Source organism: Mucor velutinosus, assembly GCF_035048745.1.
Source record: "Mucor velutinosus strain NIH1002 chromosome Unknown tig00000093, whole genome shotgun sequence".
NCBI classification, from domain to species: domain Eukaryota; kingdom Fungi; phylum Mucoromycota; class Mucoromycetes; order Mucorales; family Mucoraceae; genus Mucor; species Mucor velutinosus.
In genome coordinates this window covers 952,546-969,897 of record NW_027041907.1, presented here as the reverse complement: position 1 = coordinate 969,897, position 17,352 = coordinate 952,546, and the positions used below count along the sequence as shown (strand labels likewise).

Below are 17,352 nucleotides of genomic sequence, written 5' to 3'. Positions count from 1 at the left end.
AAGCAGGCAAACATTCGCACTATACTTTTTCTAATAATCGAGATTCCCCTTCCATCTCTCTCTCTCTCTCTCTCTCTTTGATCATTTGCACTTTTGTATATCACATATTCGTTGATGATTATAAAAATCGTAGACAAACCTTACATACTATTCATATATTCATTTTGTAATGCTATTCTTTGTATTGGTCTTGTGATATGTCAACACGCACTCAAATACTCCTCAATATGGCTACATGAGCTCTTTATCACACGTTCTTTCATCTTGCTTCTACAGCCTATCAAAGCAAATTACCTACAAATCATTGGAGTGCCATGCAAAGACATGTACTACACACCACACCGTACTAGATGAGAGTTGTTCATAAAAGAACCGTCAAGATGTACATCTACAAACGTCTGCGATGTTTTTGGATGCTTGAACTTTCAGTTGAATGCTCGGTTTTTGATGTGGTAATCGTGCTCCTTGTGTCTTGAGTCGATTGCATACAATCTGTCCTTCCCGTCCTCATTTCAAGGCCATTTGAACACCAGAAATACTCTCGAAATATGAATTCGGGAATTTATTGCTCTTCTTCTTCAACTGCTCGTTCATAGACATGTTCAATGCGGCGGCGCAACCAAGCACACTATCTGTTTTATCACTCAATTGCTGGTAATATGCCAACAAACAGCATTCTCACTCCAGCTATCTGACCCAAATTGTAAAAAGGGGTCTCAACATGGTTGCCAAGAAGCGAAAGCTTCGATTGAGAGCCATTGCCAATCGCGTGGGCCAAGAGCAGTATGACCTTGTAGCATTGCAAGAAGTCTGGATGTGGGAAGATTTTGATTATATCAAAGAGCGAGCAAGAGATGTTTTGCCATATACAAAATACTTTCACAGGTAAAGGAAGCGATAGCACTCACTATGGTTGCTTAATTAATGTGAATTCTAGTGGGACATTGGGCAGTGGATTAGCCATCTTATCTCGCTTTCCGATACTGTCATCATCCTATCTTAAATTTACGCTTGCTGGAAAACCTCTTAAAGTGTTTCAAGGCGATTTTTACGTGGGCAAAGGCTGTGGGTCTGTATGCATTGATCATCCAGAAGTTGGGCTCATTGATGTCTATACCACTCATGTAAGTTCCCATTCAGCTGGTTCATGTAGGCATTGTGCCACTCACATCTGATTGCAGTTACAGGCTGGCTATGGGAACCATGATGACTATCAAGCACAGAGGATCACTGAGTGCTGGCAAATAGCCAACAGTGTAAGAGTATCAGCTGCACAAGGCAGGCATGTCATTTTGGTAATGGCCGTGCTGGATATCCGGGCTGAGAGACAGACAGACAGACAGACAGAACACTGACATTGCAAGCTGTTTTTTTTAGGCAGGCGATTTCAACAGCATTCCAACTAGCCACTGTTATCAGATCCTAAAGAACCATGCATTCATGACAGATTCATGGCTAGAAATGCACAAAGACACCATGGCAGACAGCCTTGGCAGACTGGAGCGAGATCAACTAACAGCGTCTGAATGCATCCAGTTATTTGGAATTACCTGCGATTCACCACTGAATACCTGGACCAAGCATCTCTTGAAACAGCAGCCGTATGCCAAAGACATTGGCGATAGACTTGACTACATCTTTTACAGACGTACACCAGAAATTACATGCCAACAGTCTCGAGTCGCATTCGAAGAATACATGCCAAACACACAGATGAGCTACTCTGACCATTTTGCAGTGCATTCAATATTTCTGATTGCTGCAAAAACCAACAGCGTCTTTGATGATGGCTATGCACCTCTATCAAAGGAGATTGCACGACCTGATTTCACGCATATTTTACCAGATAGCTTATACCCCATCGTCCGTATCTTGGAGAGAGATCTTTTAAAAGCAACATCAACAGCAAATGGGCTCTTGTTTCTCTTTGGTCTATCTGTATTGATTGTATTTTGCTTGTACAGCTGTCAAATTGCTGTTCCATTCTATTTTGCAGAGTCTCAGCTGACAGTGTTGGCATCGAGCATCGTGTGTGGACTGTTCATCATTGTCTTTTCTGTAGTGGCCATCGTCTCCCTCATTGTAGGTTTTGTGTTTGGCAGAAATGAGCAGCGATCACTGCGACAGTATCTCATAGATATGAATGTGTGTTTGGACAATTTACACGAAGCAGCCAGAAGGGAGTCATTAGCAGCAGCAGCCTCCCCTTCCAGCCTCCACTCTAGCACGACTTCCTATTCAACCTCTGATGGACTCGTAATTAAACAGATCAATGTCGATAAAAATAAATGAATTTCTTTTTATTACTCTTATTCCTCCAGCTCATCCTTAATTCTACTCTTGAGGTCATTGACCAAATCAAACTGTGTATCCAGAATATCGTCCAAGTCATTCAAATAGTCTTCATAATCCTGCTTGAGTTGCTGATGATCCATCAAGTCATCCTCCATATCGTCTGCACCGCTTGATTCAGTAAGGATGGTCATTGATATTTTGCCAAGTATCATCTTTTCTTTCTTTATGCAGTCCTCCATGCGGCTGATCTGGGCTCGATGCATTCGCACAAACTTGCGAAGCCTGGCTTCATTGCATGTTGTAGCTGTTGTGGCGGTTACTGTAGAATATGACATGTCGGATTCACTGACATCGATGCGCATGGATTGACTTGCCGCGCCGTCCTTCACAAGTGGCACTGATCCAAACGGATCATCCATGCTTTGATCAAATACCTCGGCTGGTGGTGATTCAAGACGTTGGAGATACTTTTCCTGGCGGTCTGTAGTCAATTCAGGGGCACTGATGGCGTGGTAGTAGCGTTCATTGGTAGGCGTTGTCAAGGCGTTCGCAGCTACTTCGCTTGATGGGAAATCCACCTCCAACAAGTTTTCTGAGGCATCGTTCTCGTAAATCGCATCTGAATTGGACACACTTTGACTGTCTGTATCTCTCACTTCGACTTCTGCATCTGCTGTAACAAGGCCCCCTCCTTCTTTACTGTCTGCATTTCGGCCGTAATCACCCATCAAACGAGGATCGTTTTCTCCTCTCAACTGCTTAACTCTACAATCGTTTATTAGTCATACGTACTCTCCACATCGACTTCAATACTGTACCTATCAGCGTAACGGAGGGTATTTAATGTATGCTCACTATTCGAGTTATTAGGGGATATGGTAGCAATCATACATGTCCGAGAATCGCCTGTAAAGGAGTCTCTCAACACTTGAGTGAGTTTACTTCCTCTGAAGGGAGTGTGGTTTTTGTTTTGATCCAGGGCACGAATGCATTCTTTTAGCGCCAAAAGACTCTTGTTGATTTCTGCACCTTCTTGTCTGTTTGGTCAAGGATGTGAGTATACATGATGGGAACAAAGCCCATGTTCGTCCCTCTTTCATACCTTGTTTTATCGTTCGCATCGCCTCTATCCGCGCCTCTTTCACTGCCTGCCAAGTCAATAAAACTCAGTTTGCCATGCACCTTGGGAGGAGTCGTCTTTGTTTTTAACAGGATCTGAAGCACAGCATGTGAGCGAGAAGACTTGTTGTTGGCGCCAGTCTTGCCAGTGGTTCTGCCTTGATTTCCGTACTCGAATACCGACATGAGATCCTCCACGCTGCCAATAGGATACTCACGAAGACCTGCAATCACCACATTTCCATTACCATCTTCTCTTGCAACCAACTTGGTCTTTAGGTTGAGCAAATCAAATAATTGGCCCTGATAAATCTCGTAGAATCCAACACTGGCGGAAAGGTGAGCATAATATTCTGATGACAAAAGTCGAAAAATATCCTGCGCAGCAAGCACATAGAGGCCGTGGTTGGGATCCAGCATTGTGTATGTCTTTCCAGAGCCTGTTTGTCCACTATCCAATTGCTATTAGACAATACATCCACACTTCAAGGATATCCACTTACTGTGCAAAACATGTCGCCTTTCCGCCCCTGAAAATGTAGTCCACTAATGGCTGTGCTGTTCGAGCATAGATCTGTCAATGATGTGAGTTGCAAATCCAGCAGAGTGTTTCACATGACATGGTACCTGAGTGTGTGAAGAGCTGCCATCAAATGTATCATCAAATGTGAATGTGTGGGTCTCTGTGTATCGAGTGAGGTCAATCCGAGTCCTAAATAACAGAATTGAGCGTCTAGATGTCTGTTCTTCCCCTCTGCCTGTATATGCCTTACTTTGGTGCATTCAATTCAATAGTTCGACTGCCTCTTAGAGGAGCTATATCCACTTCCTGGTTGCTGGTCTCCTTCTTATTCAACGGTCTTTTTCGTACACATACGCGGATACGCTGATTCAAGTCATTTGCCGTATTCAATGATAGAGCTGCTGAAGCCTTTGTTGTGCTTTGATGGGTGGGTTTTGTTGCCTTTGACTGCAAGAATGCCTCAAGAGAGCCTTGCTGATGTGTGGGGCTATCGGATGTTGGCGCAAGTCTAGCTCTTTGATTCATAGGGATACCGTACGCATCCAAATATCGTGTTGAAGCTTTTTCAACAATGGGTTGTTTAGGCGGCTCGGTAATTATATGTTCCTCATTCATGATCTTGGGTCTTGGTATTGGTCTAGGTTTGATAGGGCTTTTGGTAGGCGATTTATGAGCTATGTCTCGCTGCACGGAAGCTGTTGGTAGGTACGAAAGACGGCGATCTCGAGCAGACGTCTTGGGTGGTGTACGTGAAATGAGCGTCTGTGGGGCGATTGTCATGCGTCGAGTCTTTCGTTCTGGCGAGTATCCAGCTGTAGGTAAGGGCCTCTTTCGTGTTATCCATTCAGTGGTTGTCTTGAGCTTTGATCTATCGCTACTCTGGTTACTAGGTTTAATCGTTGTGTTGTTGTTGCGGGGCATGCTGATATCTCGAGTCAACGCCAAAAACCTTGATTTGTCTTCTGGAGAGCGAATGCCTAATCTCGAGTAATCTGCTTCGGATAACTATAGGATTGAATTAGGAACATTTTGTAGCGAGTAAGATATCTAGTCAAAACACAAATTTACCTCTAGTAGATTGTCCAGTTTCGAGATGCCTTGTGCAGATAAGCTACGATTAAAAGAAAAAGGTGGTTTAGTCTCGCAAAAACGCTTATTATACTGTAAGAATATATATATATATATATTTTACTTTGGATAATACTAATGAATAATTAATACACAGTTTTGATTACAATCCATATGTCCATGTTACCTCTTCCAAATCATGTCTTCTCAACGCATCCAAAAGCAAAGCAGCACTCATTATTGTTATTCGCAGTAAGAAGTAAAAACCAAACAAGAAGAAACGAAAAAAAAAGGGAAAGGGAAAGGGGAATCCCAATATTTATGGTTGCTTGCTTGTATAGTCACTTGCTTGATTAGGGCAGCGAAATTGGAGGGAAACGCGTGCTGTGAGCCGCGTGAAGTATTTGGTTATGAATTCATGCCGCTATGAGTATGTGTTGTGTTCAGTTGTATCACTAATCTTGTTGAAATACACCATCTCGAGCATTGGAAGTGTATGCTTCGCTTAGGTTTGAAGGTAACATGACGTATCAATGAATGGCATCATAACCCTTCATACACGCAAGGCTGGCTACTGAGCGACTGATGGGGAATTGGAGGCGTTGCGCCATTCATATGACGCTGCAGTCATGTAGATTGTCATTGTAGATTTAGGCGTATACTCGTTCATTGTGTACACAAGCATGGCAACTACACCCATTATCTCTAAATGCTTTCATTATTCTGTCATTCTTATATAAAGACATGTATCCTTCTGTTCCTAGCCCAACTTTGTATTGCAGATATTCAACATGCCCAGAAACGATAAAGAAGCTGCCATGATCTGTATTATCGTGACAATTGTCATGGGTCTTGCCATCAGCATTACGCTTGCCATCACGCTCACTGGACCGTTCACCAAGCACACCTCAAGCCAAGCAGTTGCCATGAACCAGGCCGATAATGTAGCACCACTGTTCAATAGCAGCCATTCTATCGTGCCAGCCTAAAACGTGCCTTATCACAGCTGCTCAAAATAAGCATTTGAATCTCAATAAAATGTGTAGCTGAATAAAAAGCCTCGTCCGTTTCTTCATATACTATTTTCTCCCATCATGAAGGGCAGACTATACGTGTCTCATTTTCTGACATCTTGGACTGATAGAGTCTTTGAGTTCTCATGTTATCTATTCATTGGTGACATATTCAAGACGTCCTTGTTATTAGCGTCCATCTATGGATTCAGCACAACCATCTCGGCTATTGTCTGGAGCAATTGGGTGGGTAGATTGGCTGATTCCTCTTCCAGGCTTTTGTTTGTTCGCATGACAATGCTCGTACAAAAGTCTGCTATTGTGGCTAGTTGTGTTCTTTTCTACATCATCCTGGAGTTCAACTACCGTCCCTATTTGCTGTATAGCTTCATCGTCGTGTTTGGGTGCATGCTCAAACTGGCATTCATAGCCAATAATATTGCTATTGAGAAAGATTGGGTCATGGTGATGACAGACGGCGATACAGAAGTTATGCTCACTGTCATGAAGCGTATCGATTTGTTTTGCAAGACAATGGCTCCCGTTATGATTGGCTCTCTCATGGCGTTTGGCCCCTCTACGGGTGCTATCATCATTGCTGTGTGGAATGTCATGTCAGTCATCATTGAATACCAATTGGTGTTCCATACCTACAAAGCATTCCCTCGATTGGCTTCCAAGAATAAAGATTACATTCAGAGCAGAATAGGCGAACAGGCACCTCTCTTGGATGATGTGTCCGAGGGGATGAGTGGTCCAAGCAATGTAGAGACAAGCATAGATCAACAACATCAAGCAGAGCATTCGGTTTCTTTTATAGAGTATATTCACCACAAGATTTTCCCTGCCAGTCTAGCTGCAGGCATGCTGTATCTTACTGTGTTGTCCTTTGGCGGCATCATGACCTCTTACTTGAAAATCGTGGGCTACTCAGATTGGACGTTGGGGTTACTGCGAGCTGTTGCTGGTATTGCTGGCATCGCTTCCACCTACATTTTACCATACCTCTCTGCTAAAATAGGGATCATTCGCGCCGGTGTGTGGGCGCTGTGGTTTGAGAGTGCTGCTTTGGTTCCTGTCGTGCTGTCATTCACTGCTTGGGGCAGTCAATCTTCTTGGGGACCCATCATGTTGTTTGGTGGCATGTCAGTCAGTCGCATTGGTCTCTGGGTATTTGACATTTCAGAAACGATGCTCATGCAACAGATGGTGGATAACTCTCAGATTGGCAGCATTTCTGGCTGGCAACACAGCCTATGCAACGTATTTGAGCTGTCTCAATATGTGCTGACCGCCATCGTGCCTGATCCTAACGACTTTCTCATTCCAGCTACTGTGTCTTTGGGTGCTGTTGTTGCTGCTTCTATTTCCTACACTGTATTCGTCAAGCAAGAAAGGGGCCACTTGTTCCACATCAAAAAACGCTTGTAACAGAGAGAAAAAGATATATGCGCATGTAAATACTTTAATCAACTAATAAATTACTTTTTTTCATCTGCTGGATTATCAGAGGGTGTAGCATTCGGTTTTCCATCCAAGTTGAAAGGAGCCATTGGATAGATTTGGCTCAACAAATCGCTTGATTTTGATACCACGTATTCTTGAAGCTGCACAGCCTCAGGGCTATCTTTCAGAGCAATGGCCTGTTCAATCGTAGAGTTGTAAAGCGGCACTACCTTGTCGTTAATGATTTGCTTGGCTGTATATACATCAATCGCATTAGTATCTAAGGTCAATTGTCATGAGTGACTCTACCGACAAACCTGTAACATCAGCCTGCGTCCAGAGATCGCCTAAATCAAACTTGTATTTTGTCTTGTCCTTGCTTGAGCTACACACTCAATTAGCTATCTATGATAACCCACATGACCGCACTGCCTATACATACTCTGGTTGTGTAGTTTGATCTGGTGCAGACATACCTAAGCAGCAGTATGTGTTTAAAAAGCCTATTCAAAAGCAATCATGGGCATCTGAAACTTACCATTGGTATGATCTGTACATTCCTCCTTTCCATGGATGACTGATACAGTGTATCCTTTCAAGGGATTCCACTTGCTGTTTGTATCCATAGCATCTGCATTTACAGGGCGATTGAAGCAAAGCATAGAGCAGTTGGGATCGGCATGCTCCGTGCGAGCTGCGCTATTCTGCTTGCACCATTGCAAACACACTTCATCCCAGCCATCTCCCTTGTTCTCCGAGCTCATCCATTTTGAAAAGAAACTAGCAGCTTCATGCTTGTCCTTGTTGTCAGCAGAATCAGATGTCATTTAGAGTTGAAGAAGAGAGAAAGAGACCGAGAAATGGAGCCCATTGTTGCCTGATTTCATGATGATTTGGCTGTGACGGGCTTACGTTAGCTATGAATGGTATCACAACAGGTATACAAATCTTTTTCTTTCAGTTGATTGTTCTAAATTTGCTCAAAGATTAGTTTTTCAATCAAGAAATACCGATGAAGCGAACTTATGAAGAGCCAAGGGACGATCAACGCGCTAAACTACATAGAAGATATGAGGGCTCTCCTTTGAGTACGATGGGATCCCCTGCCTGGGCTGCTTCACCCAACAGACAGACAACAAAGGCCACTCGGCATTTCAAGGGCTGCTCAAAGATTACAGACTACGAGTTTCTTGACAAACTGGGTGAAGGTACTTTTGGGTAACTATCTTGTCTATCATGGACACCATCCACATGAACTGACAGAATATACAGTGAAGTGCATAAGGCTAGAGATAAACAGACGAGCCAACTAGTTGCGCTGAAAAGAATCCTTATGCACAATGAAAAGGAAGGCGTACGTATTGATTGGGTTTTGCATTCTGTAGAACCAAGCTACCATAGCAACATTGGACTAAGCATTATTGCCATCTAGATTCCTATCACAGCTATTCGAGAAATCAAGATTCTAAAGCAACTGTGTCACAAAAACATTGTGCCATTGAGCGATATTGCTGTCGAGAGAGGTATAGAGACAACACATGCGATGCCTTTTTTCAGTCAATTAAAGGAGAATGGGCCTTGTAGGTGATCAGAATAGAAAGGAAAAGGGCGGCATTTACATGGTTTTCCCCTACATGGATCACGATTTAGCTGGTTTACTAGACAATCCTAAAGTGAGACTCACACAACCTCAAATTAAGACCTATCTCAAGCAGTTACTAGAGGGTACAGCCTATCTTCATCACGTAAGATGCTATTCTTGAGTGTGTCATCTAGAAAACTAAACTGCAGTTGTGTAGAACCGGATTCTTCATCGTGATATGAAAGGTAGTTTAAGAGCAAACGACACAATGTTTCCCTGATGACTAAACTTATATGTTCTAGCTGCCAACTTGCTCATCAACAATGAAGGCATCTTGCAAATCGCAGATTTCGGCCTCGCGCGTGGCATCGAGGATGAGAATAGGGAATATACAAATTGTGTCGTGACGAGATGGTACAGACCACCAGAGTTATTTTTGGGCGAAAGAAGATATACCAGTGCTATCGATATGTGGGGCGTAGGGTAAGTCGGCACCATCCAGGGTATTGAGAATACACTCTGATTGACCGCTTGATGTGTAGGTGTGTATTTGGTGAACTGTTGAAATCAAGACCTATTTTACAAGGCCAAGATGACATTGATCAACTGAAAAAGATCTTCCAACTTTGTGGCTCGCCAAATCAAGACAATATGCCCAACTGGGACAAGTTGCCCGATGCCAATAAAGTAAGATTTGAAGTGACACCTCGTCGTGTCAGAGAGGAATATGGGCATTACGATGCGCTAGCTGGTGATTTGATGGATAGACTCTTGGCGTTGGATCCAACAAAGCGTTTGACTGCATTGGAAGCCTTGGAACATGATTATTTTTATACAATTCCACTTCCTGCTGACCCTACAGAGTGAGTAAAATATGGAAGAGTGTCAGAATGAGATGTATTAATGTTTTGATAGCTTACCTAAATACGAGGCATCCCATGAATTCGACAGAAGAAAGGTGAAACGTCGTCATAACTAGATTGTACAGCTGTCATTTATAATATTATACATATAACTTTTTTGTCATAAAAAAAAACACATCAACAACAATTAAACATCATTGATCAAAGCATTGTCAATCAATTTCATTGTGCTTATATAAGAGCAACCTTACAAGTCCAGTGCCATCTTATTTTGATCACCACGATAAATGTGAATCTAGATAGAGCGCAACGAAAGCCATGAATTCTCCAAATCCTAGCTTGCATGCACGAAGCATGCACATTTGTACAGTGGTTGAGGGTTAAGCGAAAAATACCTACATCATTGAAAACATAAACTACCGCTGCAAAGCGTATACGAGTCGCCTGAATGTCTTTCAGGCACCACCATTCAGAAGACTCGACGGAACATGAGCCTCCTCACTATAACAACCCCTATGTCAGAGTTTGCGGCTTTTTTTTGGGTAATTCAGGTACAAACATACATAGCGATCGCTTAAGAATAGATGCTACTATTTGATATATACTCTTCTAAAGATGCCAATATTACTTGACTCATCATCTAAACAAAAGAGCATTTGACATCATATATATACAAGAATCTAACCTAACATTTGGTAATGTTAATCTCAATGAGGATTTTATCGTAGCGAAGCGAAGGTGCAAAACCATAGTATTCAAGCAGCAATTTCGGTTTTTTATTTCCATTGTTTATAAGCTTAACAGCAACATAGTGCATCAAAATTTGCATGAATTAGCTTTACCAAAATCAATATGCCTCGTATTCGAAATAAAAATTGCACAGGCTACATAACTGCCCTTCCAGTAATTTACAGCTACCAAAGATGTGATTTATGCCGTGTAAATAAACTCTATAAAGCAATACATCACCAAATTTGACAGCTTTTAAGCCTTCATGTCCTGACTTGGAGACTTTTCTGAGCCACCGGAATGACGCCAAATAATTGTACTTGAGTAGTAGTAACTTTCTGACACCTTTGCTCAACTTTTTGGGTCAAAAAAAACATGGCCAAAAACCGACTAAAAAGCATGAGGGGTACCTCATGGTTTTTGACGAAAATCAAACGATCGCGTTTTTTACCTTGATAACGAAGACTTTTACTATGGTATATCTTGAATCAAAATGTTTCTATCGATCCAAAGCAACCTCTGAAATCATCTTTGTGGGACTTTGATATGTAAAATTTCGACATTTTGGCCCGAAACCTCTTTTCATATTTTCATAAATCATTTGATAAGTTTATTCAAATCATCTATTTTACTTAGTACCATTGGATGCACCTTGAAAAGTACTCCAGGAAAGCTTAAGGAAGCATTTTTTTTTGCAGGGGAGACGAGCTCCAGGTTTTATTTAAAGTCCTTTAAATGTCATACTGAGGGATAGAAAAGACTGTTGGTGGCCCAATGTCTGCAATGAAGGGGAATAAGATATTTTTGAATTAAGTTGGGAAAGAAATCTACTACTAATAAGGTGCGACTCCTAGAGCCAGTACAGTCTTGCGGAAATTGTCAAAATATAGATCATGGATAAGAGTACAAAACACCAAACGAGGACATCAGTACTACGTCAAAAAATCAAACAACTTGCGTTCACCAGGATTTGAACCGGGGATCCTTCCGTTGGCATACGGGAGTTCTACCACTTCGCCCTACCAACAGGGGCAGCAGCTTAGGGAAGCATGGGGTGATCATCATATTTTACTTAGTCGAATCTGCAAAAATAGCTTAATCGAATCCAACATCATCAAGATTTGTCCAATCTGGAACAAACTATGATTTTGGATTTGAATTAATTTTGGCTTGTGGGGCCAGCTGTCAAACTCAACGCCCTTTTCATACTGCAATAAAGTATTAAATGCTCTTGAAGCGTATGAAAAGTAGGTGGCAGGCCATAAAGCTATCGTTTATAATGATATTTTATAGCATTCTATATCGTTCATAATGGCATCGTCTTGCATTCTATATTTGATAACGTTAGTCTGGACATTGACGATTCATGGGCTGCGTAAGATGTCTGCAGTAAGTAGTGAAATCTCTGAGGCTCGGAGACGTCGTTCAAATAAAACATTGACAGCATTGAGCAGAGGAAAGAGGGTAGAACTAACAGTGGTTTTTGTTGATTGATTGTAAAATCATTATTCTCATATGAGCCAGGCCTGACAGATGCCTTGAAACTCAGGTTCCATATTAGGGTTGTAAAGTGTCTAAGGACTGAACATTTATTATGTTGTGATGATATTAATTCTCGATTCAGGGCAACTTCTGAAACTATGTTGGTGAGACCTTGATATATAGAATCTCGACATTTTCGCCAAAAACGTCATTTCATAATTTCATAAATTGCTCAACAAGTTCAATCAAAATATCTATTATACCCAACACAGTTGGATGCGCATTGAAAAGTTCTTCTAGATATCTTAAGGCTGTAAAGGATGATCACAACTACTTTCATAGTCGAATCTCGTAAAATAAGTCGATCGAGTTGCAAAAGGATCAAAAATCAACGAATCATGACAGAAAGTCGAGCGGGATTGTAATCCTTTTTGGCTGGCTAGAAGACTCTCCTTGATTGCTCAAAGCCCTTTAATATAACGGCAATGATACCCACAGAAACGATTATAGAGAAAGTGAGGCTCCTTCCCAAATAGATAGCGTACGCAATGTGAGACCCAAAAAGGACAGGCTGGTGACATAGGAGAAGCGTGACATGATCCAAAGCAACAGAATAGCACACAGACAAAAATGATATTGCAGGTGAAGTTTAATTCAGAAACCTCCTTCTTTTGGAAATCCCACGGCCTTATTTGATGAATTTCGCGATGTGTACTTTACTTAGAACCTTGAAAATAGTACCATTGGATTCCTCAAGCGATTTGCTTTCGAATGATGTACATACCTTCTAATAAAATATCCTCCCTTTGACCACAAATTGGCCATTTACTTGCTTATCTCTCTTCAATTCATGTCCTTTTATTTACTTTACATGTGATTTTTTTAAAGCTCATTTTTGCTTAGCAAATGAATTATTTTGATCTTGCATGATCCGAGTACCTTCTAAAAGAGGACGATTCCTAAAAAAAAAAGATATGAAATGTGTTGACTCTTTATGGGATGCATGCTCTTGGCATAAGAACTAAAAACAGGTTGCAGGAATAATACACGAGAATGACCAACTCACTATGTAAATGTGGGCATATTGATGATATCTAGTAGCGCAAACACTTGATTGACATTATTGACAGCAACCATGATAGCTGGAAACAAGATGACTTGCACTGGTTCGAAAACAATCCATTATGTTCCATTCCATGGAGATAGCCGCAGTAATATTCATATGATACTCTTACTTTCCGAGGTGTACACTTGTCTCTTGATCCAGAATCAATTGCACTGGCTCCAAGATGATGTAAGCAACAAGTAAGCCAACCTTATCATCCTGTATTGCCCAATTAGATGGAGAGTTTATGGCGAATACAAACAACAGAAGAGATTGATTGGGAACTGTGTGATTTTGGAGAGAGAAATTAAGGGGAGGTAGAGAAAGAAGATTACTTAATCAAGCAACCAGCTGCATTTGTTTCAGTGTCAAATGACATTTTTTGTTTACTTTCTGATGAGGCTGAGCCCGTGAGAAGTTGTCTGTTAATTACATCTAGGGAGAGATGGGGGAACTCGTTTCATGTGAAGGTGGAAAAAGGGCTTTTTGAAGTAGCAAAATGGACATAACTCGAGACAGAAAACAGTTGAAAGCCTCGGACGAAGCGGATCAAATAGAGCAAGTGTCAAACGTCAAAATGGTACTATTTTCACGCGCTAAAAGTAGTATATCGTGGAGAAAAGTAAAAGGAAACGAATTTGAGTGTGGCAAGGATACTAGACTCACATGAAAGTCCATGAGAAGGATATAAATAGGGATTTGTTTCAACAGCTTTTCCCTCTTCTTCTTCATCTCATCTCTCTACAACAAGCAAAATACTCTATACAAGCAAACTCACTACAAGACATTTGGGCTCTCTCTCTCTACATATGGTCATCTAAATCAAATACTCTACTGTCTATTGGCCTCTACTACTGCTACATACAATGCCTTACAAATCCATGGTCCTCTCTACGTCTCTTGGTCCATGCTAGAAAAAGGCCGCACTATCTTTGATACATGCAGACCTTGGTGAACTGTGCGAGTAAGTTATTATCTTGTTGAACGTATGAGCCATGTTGACTAACCTATTGATTACATAGTGCCGAAAAACTACTTTGTAGGGACTGAGTAGGATCACCGCTTCATAATCACGGGTAGACTGCAGGACAAATCCATTGGTCATGCTACGGGATGATCACAAGCTTTATTGCCGACGAGAGTAGGGTTTAACCCTATGATCCGGAGATGGAGGCGGCTTGAGCGTGTCGATGATCTTGTGATGGGTGAAGCAAGTTTACACCTTGGTACCTGTTTATATAGTGTTGGTTCCTTTTATTGATGGTCAATTTTCTTTGCCCAAATGGTTTGTTACGCACTCATGCCACAGTACTTGTGTACTCATCTCATCTTTATCTAGTTACCTCTGCCATCTCATGTTCTATCTCATCTAAAGCAAGCTGTTCTTTCCAAATGCTATCAAGCCAAGTTCTCTGTGCCTCCTACAAACTCCTAAAATGACAAGACTGTTCAAATATACCATCTCTACATCTATACAAGGTCAAGCCCTACTCTCATCTGTGCTTCCTACAAGCTCCTAAAATGACAAGACTGTTCAAATATATCATCTCTACATCTATACAAGGTCAAGCCCTACTCTCATCTGTGCTTCCTCTTACTCAATCAATTATCAAGACAATTAATGCCTGACATCTATACAAGGCCAAGTCGTTCTTATATCTCTGCTACCTCTATCTATACAAGTCAAAATAGCCTCAAAAATCTTAATCCATCAAGTATGGTGATCTCATAAACTCAAATACACATTAATAAAAAACAACCACGTCTTGTCATTAGCTTCAATATTATGCTCTTTTATGATTGCATCTTGTTTCAATGCTTGTACTGTCCTTTGATTGCTATGACCAATGTATTTTAAAGCCTGTACATAATTTAATCATATACATATAATTTAACGTCAAGAGATTTTGCCTGTATGTAATATCATAACATGATAAACTTATGGTTCCTAAACACTTTCAAAGCCTCAAAAAGGAAAGAAATTGATCTAACAAGTATTTTGATAGACTGGCGTTATCAAATATAGATTCAAAAAGAACAGCATAGCTAACGATAATGCTCTATGATTTGCCATCTACTTTCCATACGCTTCAAAAGTATCTATTACTGTATTGCCTTTATAATGGAAAGGGCATTGAGTCTGCCAGCCGGCCGCACCAGCCGCCAAAATTGATTCAAATCCAGAACATTATTTCTGTTCAAGATTGGACAGAAAGTGTCTTTCTTCGACTTGATTCAATTATTTTGTAAGATTCGACTATATAAGTTGTGAAGATCATCCTTTGCCTCCTAATACAATCTCAAAGTGCTTTTCAAGACGCATCCAATGGTACCAAGTAACGTAGATGTTTTGAATAAACTTATTGAGCAATTTATGAAAATATAAAAAGAGGTTTCTGGCCAAAAAGTCGAGATTTTCCATATAAAGGTCCCACAAAGATGATTTCAGGGGCTACGTTAGATCGATAGAAACATTTTGATTCAATATAAAAGGCTCTTTCGCGTAACCATCACTACCCCTAAGGTGAAAATTACGCCACTGCTTAAATCACATCTACAACCTTATAACCACCAGCGTTCCACTACCCATCCTCATGGCTACCACCACTGACCTCTCTTGGGTCACGGTCCTCTCTCGAGGCCTCTCCAAGAAGGTCATCAATGCTCCACAACAGCGAGCTAAAGATGACCATTTTAAACTAATTCCTGAAGTTATGTTCGAACACGAAGATCTGAAGGCCGAGGTGCTCACTCGTAAAGCTACTGCCATCCTGCAGCAAGCTTTGACACCGGGATCGGTTTTGTTTACCTTTCCAAACAAACTTTTTGTGCATCGTACAACAGCGTATCGCCTCATTCAGGAACAAATAGCTGCTAATGTCCAGTTTCGCCCCCTTAGTCTGTATCACCAGAAGTCAACTGGAGATCTCTTGGTGGAAGCTAAATTTGACTCCCCTGAGGATGCCAAACGAGCCATCAACAACGGCATCACTCATGGCGATGTGGTATACAAAGCTACTGCTGTCAAGGACAACAGCGAGGGCAAACTCACCCATGTGCAGATGACTATTGTCCGCATGCCAAACATGACCACTTTTCTGGAGGACTTGCAACGCTCGCTGAAATACTATGGTAAGCTATACCAAATCAAGAAGTACACTGTTGATGGCTTCTTTGAGGGTCATGTCAGCTTCCTGATCGACACTTCGGTCAAGTACACTGACGCGGAAGGTCACTCCTACGACGTACAGCCTTTGAGTCGCATGCTTTACCTTTCCGCCTGGGATGTCTATGTGCCAGCGACATACAGAGGAGCACCACCAGTTTGCCATTTCTGCCGTCAGAGTGGACACATTCGCGCTGCTTGTCCTATCCTAGCTAAACGCAAATGTTTCAAATGTCACAAGTTGGGACACACTGTTAAGTTCTGTCGAGAGGAAGAGAAGCCTTTTGACGAAGCAATCGCTGAATATGAGTCGAGCCAAAGGGATCACACTGATTCCTACTCAGTCACTCCAATTGATAAAGTTAACGAAAAAGAGAAGGGCCACAGAGCATCCCCCGCGATCAATGATATTCTCGCGCAGCAACTGCCATCTCAGCCCACCACCACAGACAAGCTAGCCGGCAAAACGACCGAGCTCACAAGTAGCCAGATCAGTACCTTGTTTTCCGCAAATGACAGCCAAACCTGGGACCAGTCTCCGGATGTGATGGAGGTCGATCCCCAGACCCTCCAGCGTTCTCCCAACGGTAGCGATGCTTCTAAGCATGCTCCGTTAGCTTCGTCCTTCCATATGCATTTGGATCCCAAGTTATCTGCTGACAATGTCTCCTCTCCCAATGATTTCCAGACTGATGTGCCCTCTCTCCGCCGTCATTCTATGAGCTCGACGTCTATGTCGCAGCCTCAAGTGTATCATGTCGCCCATAGGGCATAATGATACAACAATCATTGCGCATAGGTACCCTTAATGCCCGGAGCATCTTTAAGGGTTCCTCAAAATCTATACAGAAGGAATTCACTTCCTTTCTGCGCTCCAAAACCCTCCAGCTAGATATTCTCTGTCTGCAGGAGGTCTCTCATTACCGTCAGCAGGCCCACCTCACTGATGATAATGTGCGTG

General features: G+C 41.8%; 6 protein-coding genes across 6 annotated transcripts; 4 read left to right on the top strand and 2 right to left on the bottom strand.

The window, feature by feature from the left end:
• Positions 1-721: 721 nt before the first annotated feature.
• On the top strand, positions 722-2,292 carry ATC70_002058 (uncharacterized protein; the record flags this gene model as incomplete). Its single annotated transcript, XM_064821442.1, has 4 exons — positions 722-885; positions 938-1,124; positions 1,188-1,295; positions 1,378-2,292. 4 exons carry the CDS (start codon positions 722-724, stop codon positions 2,290-2,292), a joined length of 1,374 nt encoding a protein of 457 aa, XP_064681128.1.
• Positions 2,293-2,309: 17 nt separating this feature from the next.
• Positions 2,310-5,243, bottom strand: ATC70_002057 (uncharacterized protein; the record flags this gene model as incomplete). Its single annotated transcript, XM_064821441.1, has 9 exons — positions 2,310-3,060; positions 3,114-3,332; positions 3,398-3,865; positions 3,918-3,988; positions 4,042-4,126; positions 4,188-4,942; positions 5,006-5,048; positions 5,130-5,140; positions 5,193-5,243. The coding sequence occupies 9 exons, from the start codon at positions 5,241-5,243 to the stop codon at positions 2,310-2,312; spliced, it is 2,454 nt and encodes an 817-aa protein (XP_064681127.1).
• Positions 5,244-6,099: 856 nt separating this feature from the next.
• On the top strand, positions 6,100-7,449 carry ATC70_002056 (uncharacterized protein; the record flags this gene model as incomplete). The annotated part of the gene is made up of 1 exon (XM_064821440.1): positions 6,100-7,449. One exon carries the CDS (start codon positions 6,100-6,102, stop codon positions 7,447-7,449), a length of 1,350 nt encoding a protein of 449 aa, XP_064681126.1.
• Positions 7,450-7,499: 50 nt separating this feature from the next.
• ATC70_002055 (uncharacterized protein) lies at positions 7,500-8,291 on the bottom strand (the record flags this gene model as incomplete). Its single annotated transcript, XM_064821439.1, has 4 exons — positions 7,500-7,717; positions 7,782-7,849; positions 7,907-7,940; positions 8,003-8,291. The coding sequence occupies 4 exons, from the start codon at positions 8,289-8,291 to the stop codon at positions 7,500-7,502; spliced, it is 609 nt and encodes a 202-aa protein (XP_064681125.1).
• A 185-nt stretch (positions 8,292-8,476) lies between these two features.
• ATC70_002054 (uncharacterized protein) lies at positions 8,477-10,025 on the top strand (the record flags this gene model as incomplete). Its single annotated transcript, XM_064821438.1, has 8 exons — positions 8,477-8,682; positions 8,737-8,818; positions 8,897-8,987; positions 9,049-9,209; positions 9,264-9,291; positions 9,349-9,529; positions 9,589-9,909; positions 9,962-10,025. The coding sequence occupies 8 exons, from the start codon at positions 8,477-8,479 to the stop codon at positions 10,023-10,025; spliced, it is 1,134 nt and encodes a 377-aa protein (XP_064681124.1).
• A 5,794-nt stretch (positions 10,026-15,819) lies between these two features.
• On the top strand, positions 15,820-17,166 carry ATC70_002053 (uncharacterized protein; the record flags this gene model as incomplete). Its single annotated transcript, XM_064821437.1, has 1 exon — positions 15,820-17,166. One exon carries the CDS (start codon positions 15,820-15,822, stop codon positions 17,164-17,166), a length of 1,347 nt encoding a protein of 448 aa, XP_064681123.1.
• Between the last annotated feature and the right edge of the window lie 186 nt (positions 17,167-17,352).